The following is a 17,781-nucleotide window of genomic DNA, read 5'->3' as shown; positions in this document are numbered from 1 at the left end:
CTAGGAAGATGGAGCATAGTTTTAACTTAGTTACTCCTTTTTCAGAGCTTGTTTTTCTCTCCTTTTCTTTCAAATATTCTGGTAGAAAGTAACTATGGTACTAGATAAAATTTTAAATGGACCTTAAAATTATAAGAGATCTTATTCATCACAAAAAATGGTCACAATTTCACTTAACCAATAATTAAGGGTAAATAGTAATGAACATGAGTTATACAGTTTGTCTATTTCTCCCTAACCTGTTTTTCTTACTTCTACTTTTAACTTTCTGTTGAACTATATTTTATCTTAAATTGAAATACTTCCCTTTTGTGGATTTTGTCTGTTTGCCATTAATAACATCTCACAGGAGGTGGAAATACCAAAAATGGAGAACGCACAAGGGAGAACTTGCACAATAAACCCAGAAGACAACTATCAAGCAATTATTAACAAAAACGTAATTTTTATCCCTGGTTCATTATTGCAACCATTACAACGCTATGTGGAAAAAGTCCAAAAGAACAAAGACAGAAAAGAAGAACAAAAATGATGTGTTGAGGACAGTAATGTCTTTAGTTCAACAAAGATAGTGCAAACTGCTAAGTGAAAAAGTACTAAACAATTTTCCCATGAAAATTTAAAATACACATTTTATTTTAAAAACACAACAAAATAAACAAGTTTGAGATTGTTTCATGTATGAAACAGTGAAACAAAACATTTTTAAAGTAGTATGTATATTTAATGTTGCAAAACTGTGATACTTTACTGGAAAGAAAATCAGGTGGCCAATAAACATGAAATGCTAGTGGCGAACATTTATTGTGGAGATGTTTTTATGGCAAAAATAAACAAAACAAATGCTGTCAGGAAACAGAGAAAGAACTATGCCCATAATGGACACAATACAGCCAAAGAAACAATTTAGATCTATACCTGTTGACCTGGAGGAATTTCCAGAATTTTCAGATGAGAAAAGCAAGAGAATTATATTCATTGTGATATAATTTTTTTTTATACAACAAACAACGACGGGAGAACAAATAACCCTGAAAATGCTTGTGAGCAGAGTAAGTTAGAGAAGAGCATGCTTGTGTGATTCTACGTATACAAAGAAAGGATGGAAGGTTACAGACCAGGCTGTTTCCATTATTTATGTGAATAGAGTGGAAGGGAGGGACAGAAAACCAACAAGTGATGTGCTCTCACTTTTCTTTCAAGGAAAGAGTACACAATCAAATGACACCTGCCATCTATAGAACACTACAGTTTGCAAATGTTATCACCTCATTTAATCCTCATTAGCATCCAATTATAAGCATTTAGAAAGGGAAGTTCAACTTCAACAGCATTCAATGACCAACCCTAGGTCATTCAACTGGCAAGCAATTTGCCTCTGAGTTTAGTGCCATTATCACTATACCATAGTGGCTAAGAGTACAGACGGCAGCCAAAGATGACAGACAGCACTATTAATTAACCAGCAGTGTGGAGAGAGAGGCGTATTGAAACATCAGCTGATTCAAGTGTTAGTAATGAGTGCCTCTGGACTAGGGGATTATGAGTATTTTTCCTACACTGACAGTTTTGCCATATGTACATTTTCTACATACTTCTTCAAATTGTAATTTTTCTACAATGAAAACAATTATTTATGTAATAAAATATTTTAAGGGAGTGATTTTTACTGAATTACTGATTAAATATTCTTAAAGAAATGTTTTAGGAAACCAGAAAATAATATGATTAAGAAAAAGTTTGATAAGAATATGGCATGTTTTATATAAAATGCTGAAATAATTCCGCAAATAACTTTCATTTTCATAAGAGCCAAAGGGCAAAAAGAGGTATAAACTTGAGTAAATTTCAAAAATAAACCAATGATTAAAACTTGGCCCTCTAAGAAATATAGTTGGCACTCAATAAGCTCACCATTTATGAATTATTCTATCTGTATAATTTAAATTGTTTAACATTTCTTATTTTTCATTTTTAGTGCTCATTATCTAAAAATATAGCTTTGTTCCATAGACTATCTCATCCGGATGGGAAAAATATTTCCCTGGGCTTAGAAACTTTTCTTGATATTCATTTTGTTTTTAAAGCTTCAAGATATATTGTGAAGCTATAATTAAAGCAATGTGTACTGCAGCAGAATTTAATTTGTTTTTTTTTAAGTAGAGCCAAATGGGAATTTACTATAGTTAGCAGAGAAATGAGTACTGTGGAAGGCGGTGGGGGAAAACCAAAGCATCTCTCCTTCAAAAGATAAGGAAGGAAGGGCAGAACAATTAGATTTCTCCAGTGGCCGCAGGAGAGGCTCCAGCTCCTTGACACTCTACTGTCTCTTCAAGTCCCATAAAATTTCAAGGGAGAGAATAGAATAGTAGTGCTGATGTGCAAAAAAGAAACCAAATTTGAAGTTTGATGCTGCTGGCTAACATGATGTTCCTTGCACTGGCATTTTAATCTTCCTGTTGGATTTGGAAATATTACTGTGAATTGTCTATATACATACCTCATATATCGTAACTCATTGCCATGTTCCTGAATATTCTTAAAGAACCTCTTACACCAATTACTGCAATCACAGATAATTGGTTCACCCAAACAGGGTGGGTTCCAGGAGAAAGGCTAGTAACTGTGGTCTTACCAAGGTACAAACCTGTGACTGGGCTGTGCGGCTTTCCTATAACATGGCCAATGCATTCATTCATCAAGGCCTGTAAACTCTAGGAATCAGAAAATGGGAAAAGGGGAAGAGAAAGAATGTGTAATCTTTTAATTACATAAGTAGCCCAAATGAGGCTTTCCATGCATTTAAAAGAAACATACTAGCATTGGTAAATATTTTCAGTTAGTTTAAAAGAAACTAAACATAATCTTAAAATAAATGTAAATTCTACATAATACAAAATAATATAGTTTACCATTACATTTTTATCAATAAAAGCAAATTAGCGTTCAACTCCCCATAATGCAATGATGTACATAAGCAAGGGACTTTCATATTTACTGTTTTGACCAAATTCACATTTTGAACATCTTTTGATCTAATGGAATTTATAATAATAGTGATAAAATTCAATTTTTCGCTTAAACGACTTGTGGTGAAATGAATTAACTAATCCCTGTTCTTCATTAAACTTCCAAAAAACAGCAACTAAGTCAGCATTTTTCAAAATACAAAACTAACATATTTTAGAAGTGCCAGTTTTTATTATGATACTCTGACTTAACTGAACAATATTGTTTTAGATCACTACAACTATGTAGAAAAGATTAAAGAACCACTATTAAATATTTTTAAATACACAATTAAGAAATAGACAGTGATCAAATTACTTATTTTTTAGTGATAAAAAACTTTAGAAGATTCCATACCAAGAAGTCATCTTCTGGTAAAGCTGAAATAAAGGCAGGTTCAATGGCCTGTAGAAAATCAAATCCTTGAGTCGCCCACCTATTACATGAAAAAGTTCAATAATCACAAAATAACCAAGAAATGACTCTAGTAGTTTTAGATTACACAGCACTGAAAAGTAATACAATTGGAGAATTACCATCTAGCACAAAACTCATTTCTGTCTCTATATAAATGTCTGGGTAGAATAAATTTATAGTGTAGTCCTTTGGGAAAAAAGGACAAAATGATATCTTAATAAACGAATTGTGACCAATCTGTTCTCCATTTATACTAAGTAACAGGCTTAAATTTCATCAAGGAGGAAAAACGATGAGCATTCTGAAGAAACTGGCCCAAGGAGAATGTGAACGCCCTCAAACGTGACTCAGATTGGAACAAACTTAAAAATAAAAGGTTTTCAAGAATTATGGGCTTTATACGTAAATATTTTCATTAAAAAAAAACTGATTAAAAACTTTAGAATGCTCCTCTTTGTGTCATCTGTTGAAAGATTCCATGTACTATATGATAACGAAATAATACCAATCCCACAGTACTCACAAATGAAACATTCCTACTTGGTCATTACCTGGGTCTTGTACCTCTACCACTCTCACATTTAGTTAGAACATAATTCATCCATTTCCGGGCAAAGCTTATATATTTGTCTCCTATCTTCTGTCTAAACTCTCCAGACATCAAACGAACAACTTCTTTATGATACTGTAAGAAGATTTCATGTATATCAAAATTAAGAAGAAAACTCTTATAGAAATATCTAAACACTATAATGTAATTTCTATCTCAAATATCATTTTCTTAAAACAAAATGCAAAATCCAATTAAAATGAACATTTTCTGGAAAAAAGTACAGAAGAGTTATAGAGCACAGTGTCTCAAAATACAGTTTCATAACTTTTACTAAGTTAAAAAAGTCATTAAATCAAGAGAGTGCTTCTGTGATATTATACAACTCTTGAAGGTTTTAAAATGTAAGTAGGTAGCAGTTAGCACAAGATAAAAATTGGGCAACTATCTGATAGTTTTAAAAATAAACTAAAGTTTGAAAATTCAGCAGAGGCTGTAAGATGCCATGCTTTACTAATCTGTGATTACAATTATTTATCAAATTTGCTGTACAAAAGTCGTAACACTTTTTGTAAGTTATAGAGCAACTGCTAAACTGTACGTCTTCCCCCCACCCCCATAATATACTTACCTCAAACCCAAAATTGTATCCCTGAATCATTGCCTCCCGATAGTACTGCTGCAGTGTGACAGATTCAGATTCATCGACTTCAGCATCAAATTCTGATGTGAACATGTGGTCCACCCGGTCAATAGCATTACTTATCCTGTTGCATAGCTCTAACGCATCATTCTAAAGAGTTGTAAATCATGATTATTCCATAATGAAGCAAACCACATAACACATTGTATTTTATTTGATTTTTTCATGTTTTTTTTAATTTAAAAAACATTTTTTTTTACATTTTATTTTAAATGATTTCTTCATCACATCGCTCTTAACTGCTGCAAAATATTTCAGCCACAATTATTTTGGTTATTCGAAAGGAATGACCAAATACAGAGGAGGTTACATTATTTTCATTTTTATTTATATTAGGTATTCTTAAACATCAAGAAACCTGTTCTTATGAAACACAAAAGGGGAAGTATCCATTTAAAATGATAATGTCTAATTCCAATTGTCTTTGAATGATGCTTGTGCCTTCAATATTTTCATATATGAACCATGAGCTGTATTCTTCTGCTTCCACCCCCCCTGCCAGGTAGCTGTTTAAGCATGGTTTTGATTCCACAGAGCGAAAAAAACATATTTCTAAATGTCCTCCACAATGTTACCAAATCAGGAACGTCCTCCTTATTTCCCTGGCAGTCCCCACTTCAGAGGTTCTCAATCAGAGACGATGTCTGGAACCGTGTGTGTGCGCGTGCATGCGTGCGCACAGACACCGGGAATTGAACCCGGGTCTCCAGCATGGCAGGCAAGAATTCTGCCTGCTGAGCCACTGAGACCCGCCCTAGAAACATGTTTGATTGTCACAACGGAGGCAGTTATCATGGGCATTTAGTGGGTAGAGGCCAGGGATGTGACTAAACAGCCTACGATGCACAAGACAGCCCTCTCAACAAAGAATTTTAAGGCCCCAAATGTCCATAGTGCTGAAGTAGAGCTTAGTTTTAGCTTTTGTTGCCTCTCTAAGCAATAATGCAATAGCTCCCGATCAGTCCACCTCTACACACACCCTTAGAAATACACGTGTATACATGGTCTCCAACATGTAATCTCTTCTACATAGTGCCACCAAAGTATTCTCCCTCAAGTTAAGTTTTCTATACCTACTCTTAAAATTTTCAACAACTCCCCACTGCTTAGAAAATAAAACAACAAATCTCTCAACTTGATTTCTTAATCACAGTATTTTACCAGCCTTATCTCCCACTATGTTCCAGTGAGGACATCAAGATCCGGAATATTCAGATTGTGTGATATTCAGTACACATGCCCTTAACCTTGAACAAAAGCAAGCTCAAATGTTCCATTATCTGTGCCTTCTCAATGTACAACCTCTGGAATCTTACAGTGCTGAAATGCCACTGGAAACTCACAAGAGGATCTAATCTCTTTCCAGTACTTTCGTGTGGGGTTCTGGTCCTCAAGGCTCTAAATGCCTTAGGTGCAAGAAGAGTCAATATTTTACATAATGCTGTATTTTCCAGAGTCCACTGACTCAAACTAAAAGAAAAGACAAAAGTCCCCTGCCCTGGTATTAGTATGGGGTTAACTCTACAAGAGAGAGAAGTTAAATATTCAGTTAGTAAGTGTGTACATATAAGTAAGACAAATTAAATTGACAGAAGAAAAACAAATGATTATCAAAGTACTAATAATTTCAGGGAGAGTTTCTTCTTCAAAAATTCAAGTTTTAATTAGATGCATGGCCTGTGGAAAGTATGGATGAGACCAAGATGATAAATGGGGTAGAACATAGAAAGAGGAAATAATGGGAGAGAAAGTTAGGTTTGGGTTTATAGCAAACTCTGAAGGTGTCAGCATCTGTCTAAAATTTGTTTTTTATAAGGGAATCAGTTTGGCTGAACTATTTTGTTGAAGGAATAAATAAAAATAAATAAATAAATAAATAAAATTTTTAGTTTACACCTTGATATGGAGTACCTCTTCTAAACTTTGGTAGTTGCAAAGGAGAAAGAAATTTAGACTACCAATGTAGACAACTAACTTTCATCTCAACTTTGTTACCAACCAACCATAACACCATTACAAAGTCAAGTAACTGTTCAATTTTCTATCCCTTCCAATTCTAACATTCTAGAGTTCAGGAATATATTTCTAGTTTACACATTTATTTTAGTTTAGTTAGGAAAATGTTTACATTGGGGGAAGGAAAATTTAAAAGCTCAAGTTCCTTGAATGATATTACATTATAACATATTGATCCTACTCAAACTTTACATCCCTAAGTAAGTAAATTAGCTAAGGTAGAACTGATGGTGAAATACCTTTAGCTGTTGCAAAGCTTTGGCAATGACTGGCTGACTGGATGTCTGCTCCTGGCGCAGAATCATGAGTCCTTCAATGGATTGCTGGAAAGCTTTTCTCTGAATCGTGAGATGGGCAGACTGCATGACAACTAGTAAAAGATTATCCACCTGGAGGAAAATCAAACATAGGGCATAAAAGCAGACTCCTTTACTGTTTTTCCATTCTAGTTCACCCCCAAGGTCAAAAACAATACCATCTCCCATTAGAATGGATTTTTTTTAAAGAACAGAAAATAGCAAGTGTTGGCAAGGATGTGGAGAAATAGGAAAGGTTGTGCATTGTAGTGGAAATGTAAAATGGTACAGCCACTATGGAAAACAGTTTGGCAGTTCCTCAGAAAGTTAAACAGTGACCCAGTAATTCCACTTTTAGGTACATACCCCCAAAAAAACAGGGACTCTAAAAGATAGTTGTACAGCAATGTTTATGGCAGCCTTATTCATTAATAGTCAAAAGCAGAAGCAACTGAAGTGTCCATCTACAGACATATGGATAAACAAAATGTGTTTAAATATATACAATGGAATATTATTCAGCCATAAAAAGGAAAGGCATTATGATACATAAGACAACATGGGTGAACCCTGAAGACATCATGTTGAGTGAAAAATGTTACCCACGAAAGGACAAATACAGTATGATTTTCACTTATATGACATACCTACAGTAAGCAAATTCACAGACTCAGAAAGCAGATAACGGGTTACTGGGGTTGGGGAGGGACAGGGAGTATCATGGATTGAATCATGTTCCTCATAAAGACATATTCAAGTCTTAACCCCTGTACCTCTTTCTCCGAAGATCCTATTAGCTAAGATGAGGTCAAACTGAATCCAATATATACTGGAAGCTGTATATGCAGAGGAAATTTAGACACAGTAGCAGGAGGAAGTAGGAGACAAAAACAAGACAGATGGCCATGTGACAGAGGTAGAGACTGAGTTACTAACAACACTACAGACTTCAGAGAAAGCATGATCCTGCCAATACCTTGATGGTGGACTTCTAGCCTCCAAAACTATGAGGCAATAAATTCCTATTGTTAAGCCAAGTAGTCAGTGCATTTGTTACAGAAGCCTTGGAAAATGAAGGCAGAGAGTTCCTGTTTAATTGGTACAGAATGGGTACAGTTTGGGGTGATGAGAAAGTAATGAAGGTGGTGATGGTAGCAGGTTACATGTGAATGCAATTAATATCACTGAATTGTACACATGAAAGTGGTTAAAATGGAAAATTCTGTGCTATATATATACATATATATATATGCTATATGTTACTACAATAAAAAATGAAAATAACACAACAAAATACAATACAAAACAAAATAAAATGAATGAACGTCAACCTCAGGAATTCCTAGGTCAGCAAGTAGTGCTGAAGCTGCTTCCTGGGAGTGGCTCACTGCAGTGGGCACTGCTATCTAGGGTCTTCAGTATGATGGAGAAGGGCCCCCAGGCAACTATGCCAGCACTAACCAGAGAGGCAGAGACAGATTTCCAGATACCTCCAAAAGGACAGGACCAGAGCATTCAATAGTATGCCCTTGTGAATGCTTCACTAGCACAGTCAAAAATCCCAAGGTTCTTGCTTTAAAGCATAACCACAATTCAGCTTAAATACTCATTCGTACCTACAAATTCAAGTCGTACATAATCCAATACCATCAACTTATTAGGGGCATACCAAAAAGAGCACAGTGTAGGGGTAAGAGCAAGGACCTTGGAGATCTGAATTTTATCTCACTCTTGGCATTACACTATGAAATTCACTTTGCTTGACTTTTAAGGAATCTGGATTAAGTTTCTAAAGTTCCTTTCAACTCTAGCATTCTACCAATCTGCCTATTCATAATGGCATTTATCACACTTTGTCATAGCAGTTAAGTTTTACTGAGAACACAGAAAATAGTATAATTACAAAATGCTATTAAACAGAAATAAAATTCCACATATTCAAGATCTCCAAAATTCAGATGGGATTATACTAACGTTTGCCTTTGCAGAATCAATCTATATAAATGTCAGAAATAACACAGAAAAGAAAAGCTTGTTTAGGAATCCAAGCTATTTACAAGTAGCCATTCAAATGTAATTGAAATCCTAGTACAAACCTTGCTTGCGAGAGCCAAAAATCTCTTTTTAACCACTCGCATATAACACTATAAGTTTAGTAACGTATTTATAATAATGAACTCTGTAATTATACCTTTTTACAACTTTACTACCTACTCCCCCTACTATATTCAATTCTTGAGATTTTTGTCCACATTCCTAAAATAATCTAGGTGCTAACATTTAAGTATAATTGATATTTATGCATATTATATATAAAATCCAAAAATCAAATAAAATTTTTATTATACATATTGCTGCTTTCCTCCATTAGAAGAGATAGCAGAGAATGAGTTAAAATTGCCTTCTTAAATCATTTAAATTTAAGATTTTTTAAGTGTTTAATTCAGGCTACTGTTTATAGACCTTGAGCTCACAGTTATGTACTAAAGATCTCAAATAAAAAATAAGTGCATGGTGTTTGTTCCCTTGGTTACCAATCCTCATTGTAACAACAACAACAAAACACACAATAAATACTCATTAAAAAAACAGTATACTACACTGAGATGAGAAGATCTCAAAACTGTAAGGCAGAAGATGTTACAGTGGATCAGGCATTTCAATTTCATACACTGACAACCTATTGAAAATAAAGGCTCAAGTTGACATGAAAAAAACTAAGTAACAGATTCAACAGTCCACAGATTCAAGCAAATATTCACATACGAAAACGTTCAATGGAGTACTATTAAAAAAAAGTAGTAATTACTAGACACTATTTTTCCAACAACAGAGGGCCAATAAATTAAATTATGGCATCTTTAATGAGGGAGTATCATCCAATAACTCAATATAAATTATCTAGAAATGTTTTAATGATGTGAGAATATACTTATGATATATTGTGAATTTTTAAAAAGCTGAATTCAAAGTTCTACACATATACAATGAATAATATTAAAAAGTACATATCTAACTTTAGTGTATGCACATGTACAAGACTTTAAGGACATATATGAGATTGGTTATTTGTGGGTGGCAAGATTATGGATAACATTCATTTACAAATTTTTCATGATGGCCATGTATTTTTTAATCAAAGGGAATAAATATTTACATGTATTTTTTAATTTTAAAATATATATTTTTAATTATTATAACCAAACACAGACTGTACTTAGAGTAAATAAAAATGGATTTTCCTGACTACCTAGTCAGGAAAACACACTCTGGCAATAGTTAGTACAAGTTCATCAATAGCTCATATTACAAAAAGCTAAATTCTTCCCTAAGCATATGTACATTTCCTCTTTTTAAAGTTTTATTTCACTCTTTCATAAATTAAGGGACTGAGTTAAGACCAACGTGGCTAGTGGTGAGCAAGGACAAGAGAGGGAGGAGCAGAGGTGGAGAGACAGGCAGAGGCCTCTAAGTAAACTGGAAGATGGAGCACTTAAAGGAAAGGAATAGTGAATCTAAGTTTTTAAAAGATCTCTCTGACTTCTATATGCATCTAGGAGAGAAAGCAGGGAGCAGTTCACAGACTAGCAGTTCTCCAAGTGGTATAAATCACAACAGTAGTGAAGATGAGAAACTGGCTATTTCAGAACACATTTTGAAAGTAAAGACATCAAAATTTGCTATGTGCATGGAAGAGCGAGGAAAGAGAGACATGGAGGCCAGCAAGCCCTAGGTGGAAGCAGCAGTACATTATGTTTCTAGGATAAGAACTACTAGGTTGGAATGGATGGCAAAGAGGGCAGAAGAATGCAGAGAGGTGGAGGAGTAGGGATCAAGGCTATAGGATTGTGCAGGTACATCTTTGACATATATCTTAGAACTCTAAAAAGTTTAATACTCTTGGACAGTGTGTGTGTGTGTGTGTGTCTGTGTGTCTGTGTGTCTGTGTGTCTGTGTGTCTCTGTGTGTGTGCGTGTGCTGGAACAGCATGTGAGAATGGAAAATGCAGGAGTAAGAGTGGGATCAGATGAGGGACTTTGTATGAAGTATTAAGAAATCAGGACTTTATTATTTTTATTCTTTATAAGGGATGGAATCATTGCAATATTTTGAGGAGATCTATGTATTATGTGATAAAATGTATGCATTATAATGACCATTCTGGTGGCACTGACTTGTAGGGAGGGAAGGTGAGATTTGAAGTAGGGGAACTAAAAGCAAGAAACTGTAGTAGTTCAGGAAAGTTCTGACTATGGCAGTGATGCCGAAGTTGCAAAAAAGGGGTTATTTACCCAAATACTCAGGACTTGACGGTTAACAATTAGTTGGAATGGAAAAAGGATTGAACTTATATTAAGTGTCACACCTCTGGTTTAAACAATTGAACAGATGGAGTGCTATTCACTAATACAGAGACTACAAGAGAGCAGATCTGTAGGAGTCGAGGGTGATGGTCGTTTTCGTTCTGGTCAGGCTGGGTTTGTGGTGCATGTGAGCGCCCAACATCACAGGCCATGAGTGGAATGTAGGTAATACAAGGTTTCTCAGAGTTTCAATTAATGCATTATATAGACTTTCGTTGGTTTTCTGTTAGGTAAGCAGATGACAGTCTCCACTGAAACAATGAAAACTGAATAACCAGTATACAGAGAGTACTTGAAGAAGTGGTATTTCTGGAGCAATTAATTAATTAAGAGAATTCCTTTTAGATCACGGGTATATACCTAACTACATGACTGAGCTAAGACAAGGTATAAATAGAATAGATAGCTTATTTCAAATACTCTAGTATAATTTAACATGTATAGAGCTTTACGGACTTTTTTAGTACCGGTTATGTTCCAAAACTATCTATTAGAAAATCAAGGTAGATTTTGAGGAATTGTATACCTGATACTACTATATAGTTAAACCAATCATTTACAAGCTGCTACTAATTCATTTCTTCTAAAAGTATTTTAAGTAATACCAAAAGGTGCAGGCTGGGGAGCAGTGGGCATGGAAATTGGGAGTAAGACACACCTGCATACTTCTCAGAGTATCAACTGTCTCCACTTGAGGCACAACTCTGACAGGCTGTTCTTCCCACGTGCCCCAGCTGTCATCTGAATCATGATCCCGATCGTTATTCTTGGTCAGCAGCAGGAAGGCATCAATGAGCACTTCATCTGAATCCTTAGAACAGTCCTTTCCTGCGGCTGCATTGAGTAACTGCAATACAATACTCTTCTCCTCAGCAAGAGTGTCTGGAACAAATACTTGCAAGTTTTCTAACCCAGGAATTTGTATCTGGAAAGATAATAAACCAAAATCTTATATTAAGGAACATCATTCATTATAGAAATAGGTTATTTTAAAAAAGCAAACTAGCTATTTAAGAGTTTCAGATTTCAAAAAATTATATAAACTAAGATTCTGGTTTATTCAGGAACAATGATGTAGAATACTCTTCTTGGCAGCTTTTGTTGAAGAGCTATGTGATTTGATATGTTTAATTTATATGTAACTGTTTCAGGCTGATAGCTAATTAAAAATGATGGGTTAATCCTGAAAAGTTTTTATTAATTACCAATATTCTGAATTACTGAAGCAAATGGCTTCTATTTTATAAAAAGAAAACAAAAGATAGTGAGTTTAAATTAAATGAACAATTACAAACCCAAAATTTAAAACACTGTAAGAAAACTTTTTTTTCTAAATGAGCTACTATCATTTCAAGGTTGACTTTATATAAAAAAGCGCTTTTTTTTTTTCCATCAAGGATACTTCATGAAATACCACTCACAAAGGAGCGTATATAATGACTACCTTTGAGTGTGCTGTTGGAGCTGTATGATGCCAATGTAATTTCAGTCTCAAACAAGTCTACAAAACCCTTCAGCTGAAAAAGTTATTTAAAACAAAAAGTAAATACCAATTAAGTTAGACACAATCTGGGTTTGGTCAATTTGAGATTACTAAGCATTTCTTTCTCTTTTTTCCTAAAGTATACTGCGGCTAAGGTGCATGGGTGTTTTAGTGGTAGAATGCTTGCCTTTCATGCGGGAGACCCAGGTTTGATTTCCGGACCATGCATCCAAAAAAATAATAATAAAAAATAAAATACTAAAAAACAAAGTATATTGCATCTCAATCCTTTGAAACACTAATTTTTTTTTTCTTTCTTTACAGGAATTTGCTCTTTTTCAATTATATTATATTCCATTTCTTCTGACAATTCCCTGATTTTTAATTTTTTAAAAAAATCTAGATATGGCTAATGTCATGTTATTCAAAAAACACTTAGAGCTTCTAACTCTCTATATTAGTTTTTACCTATTAATGTTTATTGTTTTTATATTCAGCAAAAATTTCTCTGATTACTGGTTTCAACTTAACCAGGGAAAGAAAAATATATTATTCTTTCCCTCTTTGCAAAAGAAGATATCCTCAGGAGCCAGCAACCAAAAAAGTCGTAGAAAACAAGAAAACACTAATTAGATTTAATGTAATCTATGAATGATTAGTTTGATACTTAGAAGAAAAAAAAAGGATTTTGATCTTTTCTCCAACATTAATTATTAAGGAACCCAGGAAAAATAGAAAGAGAAAAAGAGAATTGAAAAAGAAGGAAAGTGAAGAGGATGGAAGTTCAAAGTGCAGCAGCTGTCCAAGATGACACAGTAAATAACTACCATTAGTTAAAATATGTATCCAGCTCTGAATGATTCCAAAGCCCAAGCTCTTTCCACTGCACTACCCTGACCCTAGAAGACAGCAATCCAACTGGGAAAGACGGCAGAGCCGTACTTTTTTTTTTTTTTTCTTAATAACCCCCTTTTCTTACAAAACCTTCATGCATGATTTCTTCCTTGCATTTTTACAAATGAGTACACTCAGATTTCTAATAATGTACTTGCTTCTTGCTTTTATTTTCTATTTTAAATTTGAGAAGGAAAATCATTTTCATCTGCTTAGTCTTTTTCTTGTACACAAAGCTAAAATCTGAAAGTAGGAACTATGAGAGATGTGATAAGGAAAAAAATCACTATTTTACAGGGGGGCCTCACCTGCTAGCTGTTTTCGTAAATAATGTTTTATTAGAATATATCCACACCCATTAGTTTATACAGGTCTACCTCATTTTATTGTGCTTTACTTACTTTGCAGATACTGCATTTTTTTTTTTACAAATTGAAGGTTTGTGACAACTCTGTATTGCACAAGCATATTGCTGCAAAAGCATCTATAGTAGAATCAAGTAGTTACAGCATAGAATATGTGGCCCACAAGCCTAAAATATTTATTGTCTGGGCCTTTACAGAAAGACAAGTACGGGTAGGGAGTGAGAGCAGTGCAGAGATCAACCACTAGTATGAAGGATGGAGGAGAGGAGAGAGCGTTTAGGAATATATTTCGGTGGACAGGTCTAGTGTACTTTCTTACATCTTTTATTCTAAACAAAGAAAACATACTTAAGGGGAGGAAGTCAACCTGAAACAACCTCAGTCTATGCTATTTTGGAATGCTCACAGAATGTCACCACAGTAAAAAAGGCAAAAAAAAAAAAGTTAATGGAGACTCACTAGTTATTCTGAGGCTATCATACAAAGTCTTTTAAAGATCATTTTAACAAGGAATGCATATGTGATTATGTTGTGTGGGTCACAAATACCCACATTAGGTATGTGGGTGGGATAATATTGTGGGCTTGGTATAAAATTTTCAGTGACAACATCATACACAAATCGTCGAAGTGCTAAATTTCAACCAACTTAAATGGGAGCAAAGATGATGCCTCAAAAAGTGGGTCTGGTGATGCATACATCAGGATTTCAAAGACTGATGTAAAAAGTTTGAATTGCTTAGGAAATAATGAAAAACATTATTCAAAATTAATATTTTTAAAAAATATGTATGTCTAGTTAAATTAATACATTAAATAGTTAAAGTAAGAATTTGATTATTTTATATGCATTCTTCTTTTTGTATGCTGTATGATGGAGGCCACATTTTATTCTTTTTTCCATGTGACTATACCATTATTATAGCACCATTTGTTGAATCTTCTCAATGTGGGGGGGGCGGGGAACGGGATGTGTGTGGGCTGGGAATCAAACATGGGTCTCCCACTTGGCCAGCAAGAATTCTACCACTGAACTACCCTTGCAACCCTATATGCATTCTTAAAACAAGTTAATAGTCAAGTTTTTTATAATTATTTCATTGGGAAATTATGGGACAGTGCTGTAATAATTAGGGTCAACGTACACCCTGCAAAGCCTGAAATATTTACTACCAGAATCTTTAAGAAAGAGTCTGTCTGTTTTAGAGAAAAGTAGGAAAGGTCAAATATTTCCATTATACCATCTTAAATATTTACCTTGACATATTGTTTTGATTTCAGAACATCCAGAAGGTCTCTAACAGGGACTGAAAGTATGAATTCTGCTGCTATTTCCAGGTCCTAGGATGAGAGTTATAAAGAAACTTCTTTAGGTTTTTAAAAAATAAAAGATAAATAAGAAAAAAAAAACAGGAACGTTAACTCACCTTTCTTAACATTTTAGCAAATCCAAGTGCTTTGGAGGCCCTTTCTCTAGCTTCATGAAAGAGCTCCTTCAGGGCTCGACTTATCTCTATTACAGATCGCCTGGGAAGGTGATTGAAATACAGTTAGAATACACGAGGGCACAGCCCAGAGCTGAGAGATATATATAACAATAAAGATGAAGCACATTTCAAATTGTATTAATAAATGAAGACTATAGGATATTTTTTTAAATGGGAGCAAGCAATTATTGTGAATGTTTTCTGAAACATTCAGAATTTTGCTCCTTGCAGTTTTCTAGAAAATATTTGTGTTCTTTAAATATAAGTAGGACACATTAAATAACCTTTAAATAGCAGTAAGTTCAATATTCTAAGTATTTTATTCTGCTAATTTCTTAGAGTTTGAGTTAAGCTTTTGATTTCCAGCATATAATCTAATTAAAAAGGAATATATGTGGTGGTATGCTGATGTTTAATGATCGACTCTTTAAAAATTATTGCCTTCTGTGGTATTCTGGTGATTTGATTTTCATGGGCTAGATACTCCCATCATAGCTATTCAAGCCACTAGTATGACATTACTGAGAAAGGAGTTGGGAAGACATGTACACAATTAGCTCTCAAGCCAATAAAAGCCAGCTCTAGCACACCACTGTGTATATACTCACTTGTTAGAGATACATTCCTGGTAAGACCAGCCAATTGGAGCATCATAAGAGCCATTCTCTAGGTCACTATCTTAGGTGTTGAATTTCCATGTTAATATTGAATTCAACATGTTAGCTCTCAAAACTGCAAGACCTACAAATTGATTCATTCCTTTTCTTGGTTATTCAATATTCTTCCAGATAAGAATCTATAAGAACTTCTTTCCTTAACCCTGGCATAAAGACACACCAGATGTTCTGAAAGCCAAATGTGTTTGTTATCTATCAAATTTTGGAGGTTGAGAGGAAACATTTCAGCTCTAGAGAAATCAATTCTACTTGAGTATTTGCTAAGATTGAATCACATGAAACCGTTGATATATGGCCACAAAATGGCTATATGCCTGATACACATACCACAAAAATAGTAATTTCACATGATTCAACCTAAATATCACCTACATGAATTGCGGAAAATGTAATAGATGAATAAGCCATGGTTTCATGATTTAAAGTTCAATAGAAGGGATAAGCTAAGCATAAAAACAATTAAAATGTACCAAATATCACTAAAACATTAATGGACAGCTATGGGGGTTTTAAAAGGCAGAAAAATAATGTTTAATTAGAGACATTCTAAAACATGTGAGTGGAGGTAGTTCTACTCACCTTTATTCAACTTAAACTATCTATCCCTTTCTCTAAAGCACCATTTTATGAGGCTCAAAAAATTCTAAGTTCACCTACAAAGAAAATTTCACATAAAACCATGACCAAGAGAGCATATGAAAAGACGAGACAGTAATAAATAAATAAACATTTTCAAGGTTTAACACAATTTGGTTTGAATAAGGATCATTCTAGGCTTATTGCCAAGAGTAATCCACATGAAATAAGAAGGGAGAGAAAAGAAAGAATAACTACAACCTTATTTCATCTGAAGCACTGCTATCATCAGCACTAGTCCAAAATTCAGCACAGCTCTCCTGTAAGCCAAATTCTAAAAAACTCCCTGTAGATTTCAGCAACATTCCTGCAATGTCACTAAGGGAACAAAAATAACAAAAATAAAACAGAGAAGAAAAGATTTCTTCACTCATATTCTAATTCTTTAATGAGAAACTAACTAAAAGGTTGAGTTAATGCTTCAATAGCTTAAAGCCATCAACAATGACAAATTTTTTTAGTAATGATTAATGTATAAAAGTAGAAGTCTCAATTTATGTATTGACCTTTGTCTATTTCCACAGTTTTTCATTATACACCATAAAATTCTTTAAATTTGAGTAGCTATGTGATTATCACACAAATGTCATTTCTATCTTAAATAGATGTTTGAAACAGTATAAAATGGGTTCAAATACATATACAGGAAAGATTTTTTTAAAGCTTAATAAACCAAATTGTAACATACAAAACCAAAGTGAATTCCTCACGTGCAACAGTTTTTAAACATTTCCCTCACAATCAGCTTTTTATAGTCAATAAACATGGAATATTCTACATACTCAACATATCTTGTTGCATATATAATCTAAATATATGCATAATTTTATATATTACATATAAATGTATAAAATATAAATAGGTGTAGTAAATTCAACGACAGTT

General features: G+C 34.0%; 1 protein-coding gene across 7 annotated transcripts in view; it reads right to left on the bottom strand.

Annotated features, from left to right (window-relative positions):
• Positions 1-17,781, bottom strand: part of MAP3K4 (mitogen-activated protein kinase kinase kinase 4) — a 176,181-nt gene that overhangs the window by 45,044 nt on the left and 113,356 nt on the right. For 5 of the 7 annotated variants that reach the window (XR_013159450.1, XM_077120783.1, XM_077120782.1 and 2 more), the window contains exons 7-15: positions 17,098-17,214; positions 15,524-15,623; positions 15,354-15,437; positions 12,014-12,280; positions 6,935-7,084; positions 4,608-4,769; positions 3,978-4,111; positions 3,367-3,445; positions 2,636-2,714 (exon numbers count right to left, since the gene is read on the bottom strand). Coding sequence is in view for 6 of the 7 variants with exons in the window: in XM_077120783.1 (XP_076976898.1) it covers positions 2,636-2,714; positions 3,367-3,445; positions 3,978-4,111; positions 4,608-4,769; positions 6,935-7,084; positions 12,014-12,280; positions 15,354-15,437; positions 15,524-15,623; positions 17,098-17,214 (1,172 nt within the window). In the remaining variant the exon portion in view is untranslated. The remainder of the gene's footprint in view (positions 1-2,635; positions 2,715-3,366; positions 3,446-3,977; positions 4,112-4,607; positions 4,770-6,934; positions 7,085-12,013; positions 12,281-15,353; positions 15,438-15,523; positions 15,624-17,097; positions 17,215-17,781) is intronic. The other 2 variants (XM_077120784.1, XM_077120786.1) reach the window with 1 other exon arrangement.

Source organism: Tamandua tetradactyla, chromosome 11 (genome assembly GCF_023851605.1).
Source record: "Tamandua tetradactyla isolate mTamTet1 chromosome 11, mTamTet1.pri, whole genome shotgun sequence".
Classification (NCBI taxonomy): Eukaryota; Metazoa; Chordata; class Mammalia; order Pilosa; family Myrmecophagidae; genus Tamandua; species Tamandua tetradactyla.
This window is presented reverse-complemented; position numbering and strand designations above follow the sequence as displayed.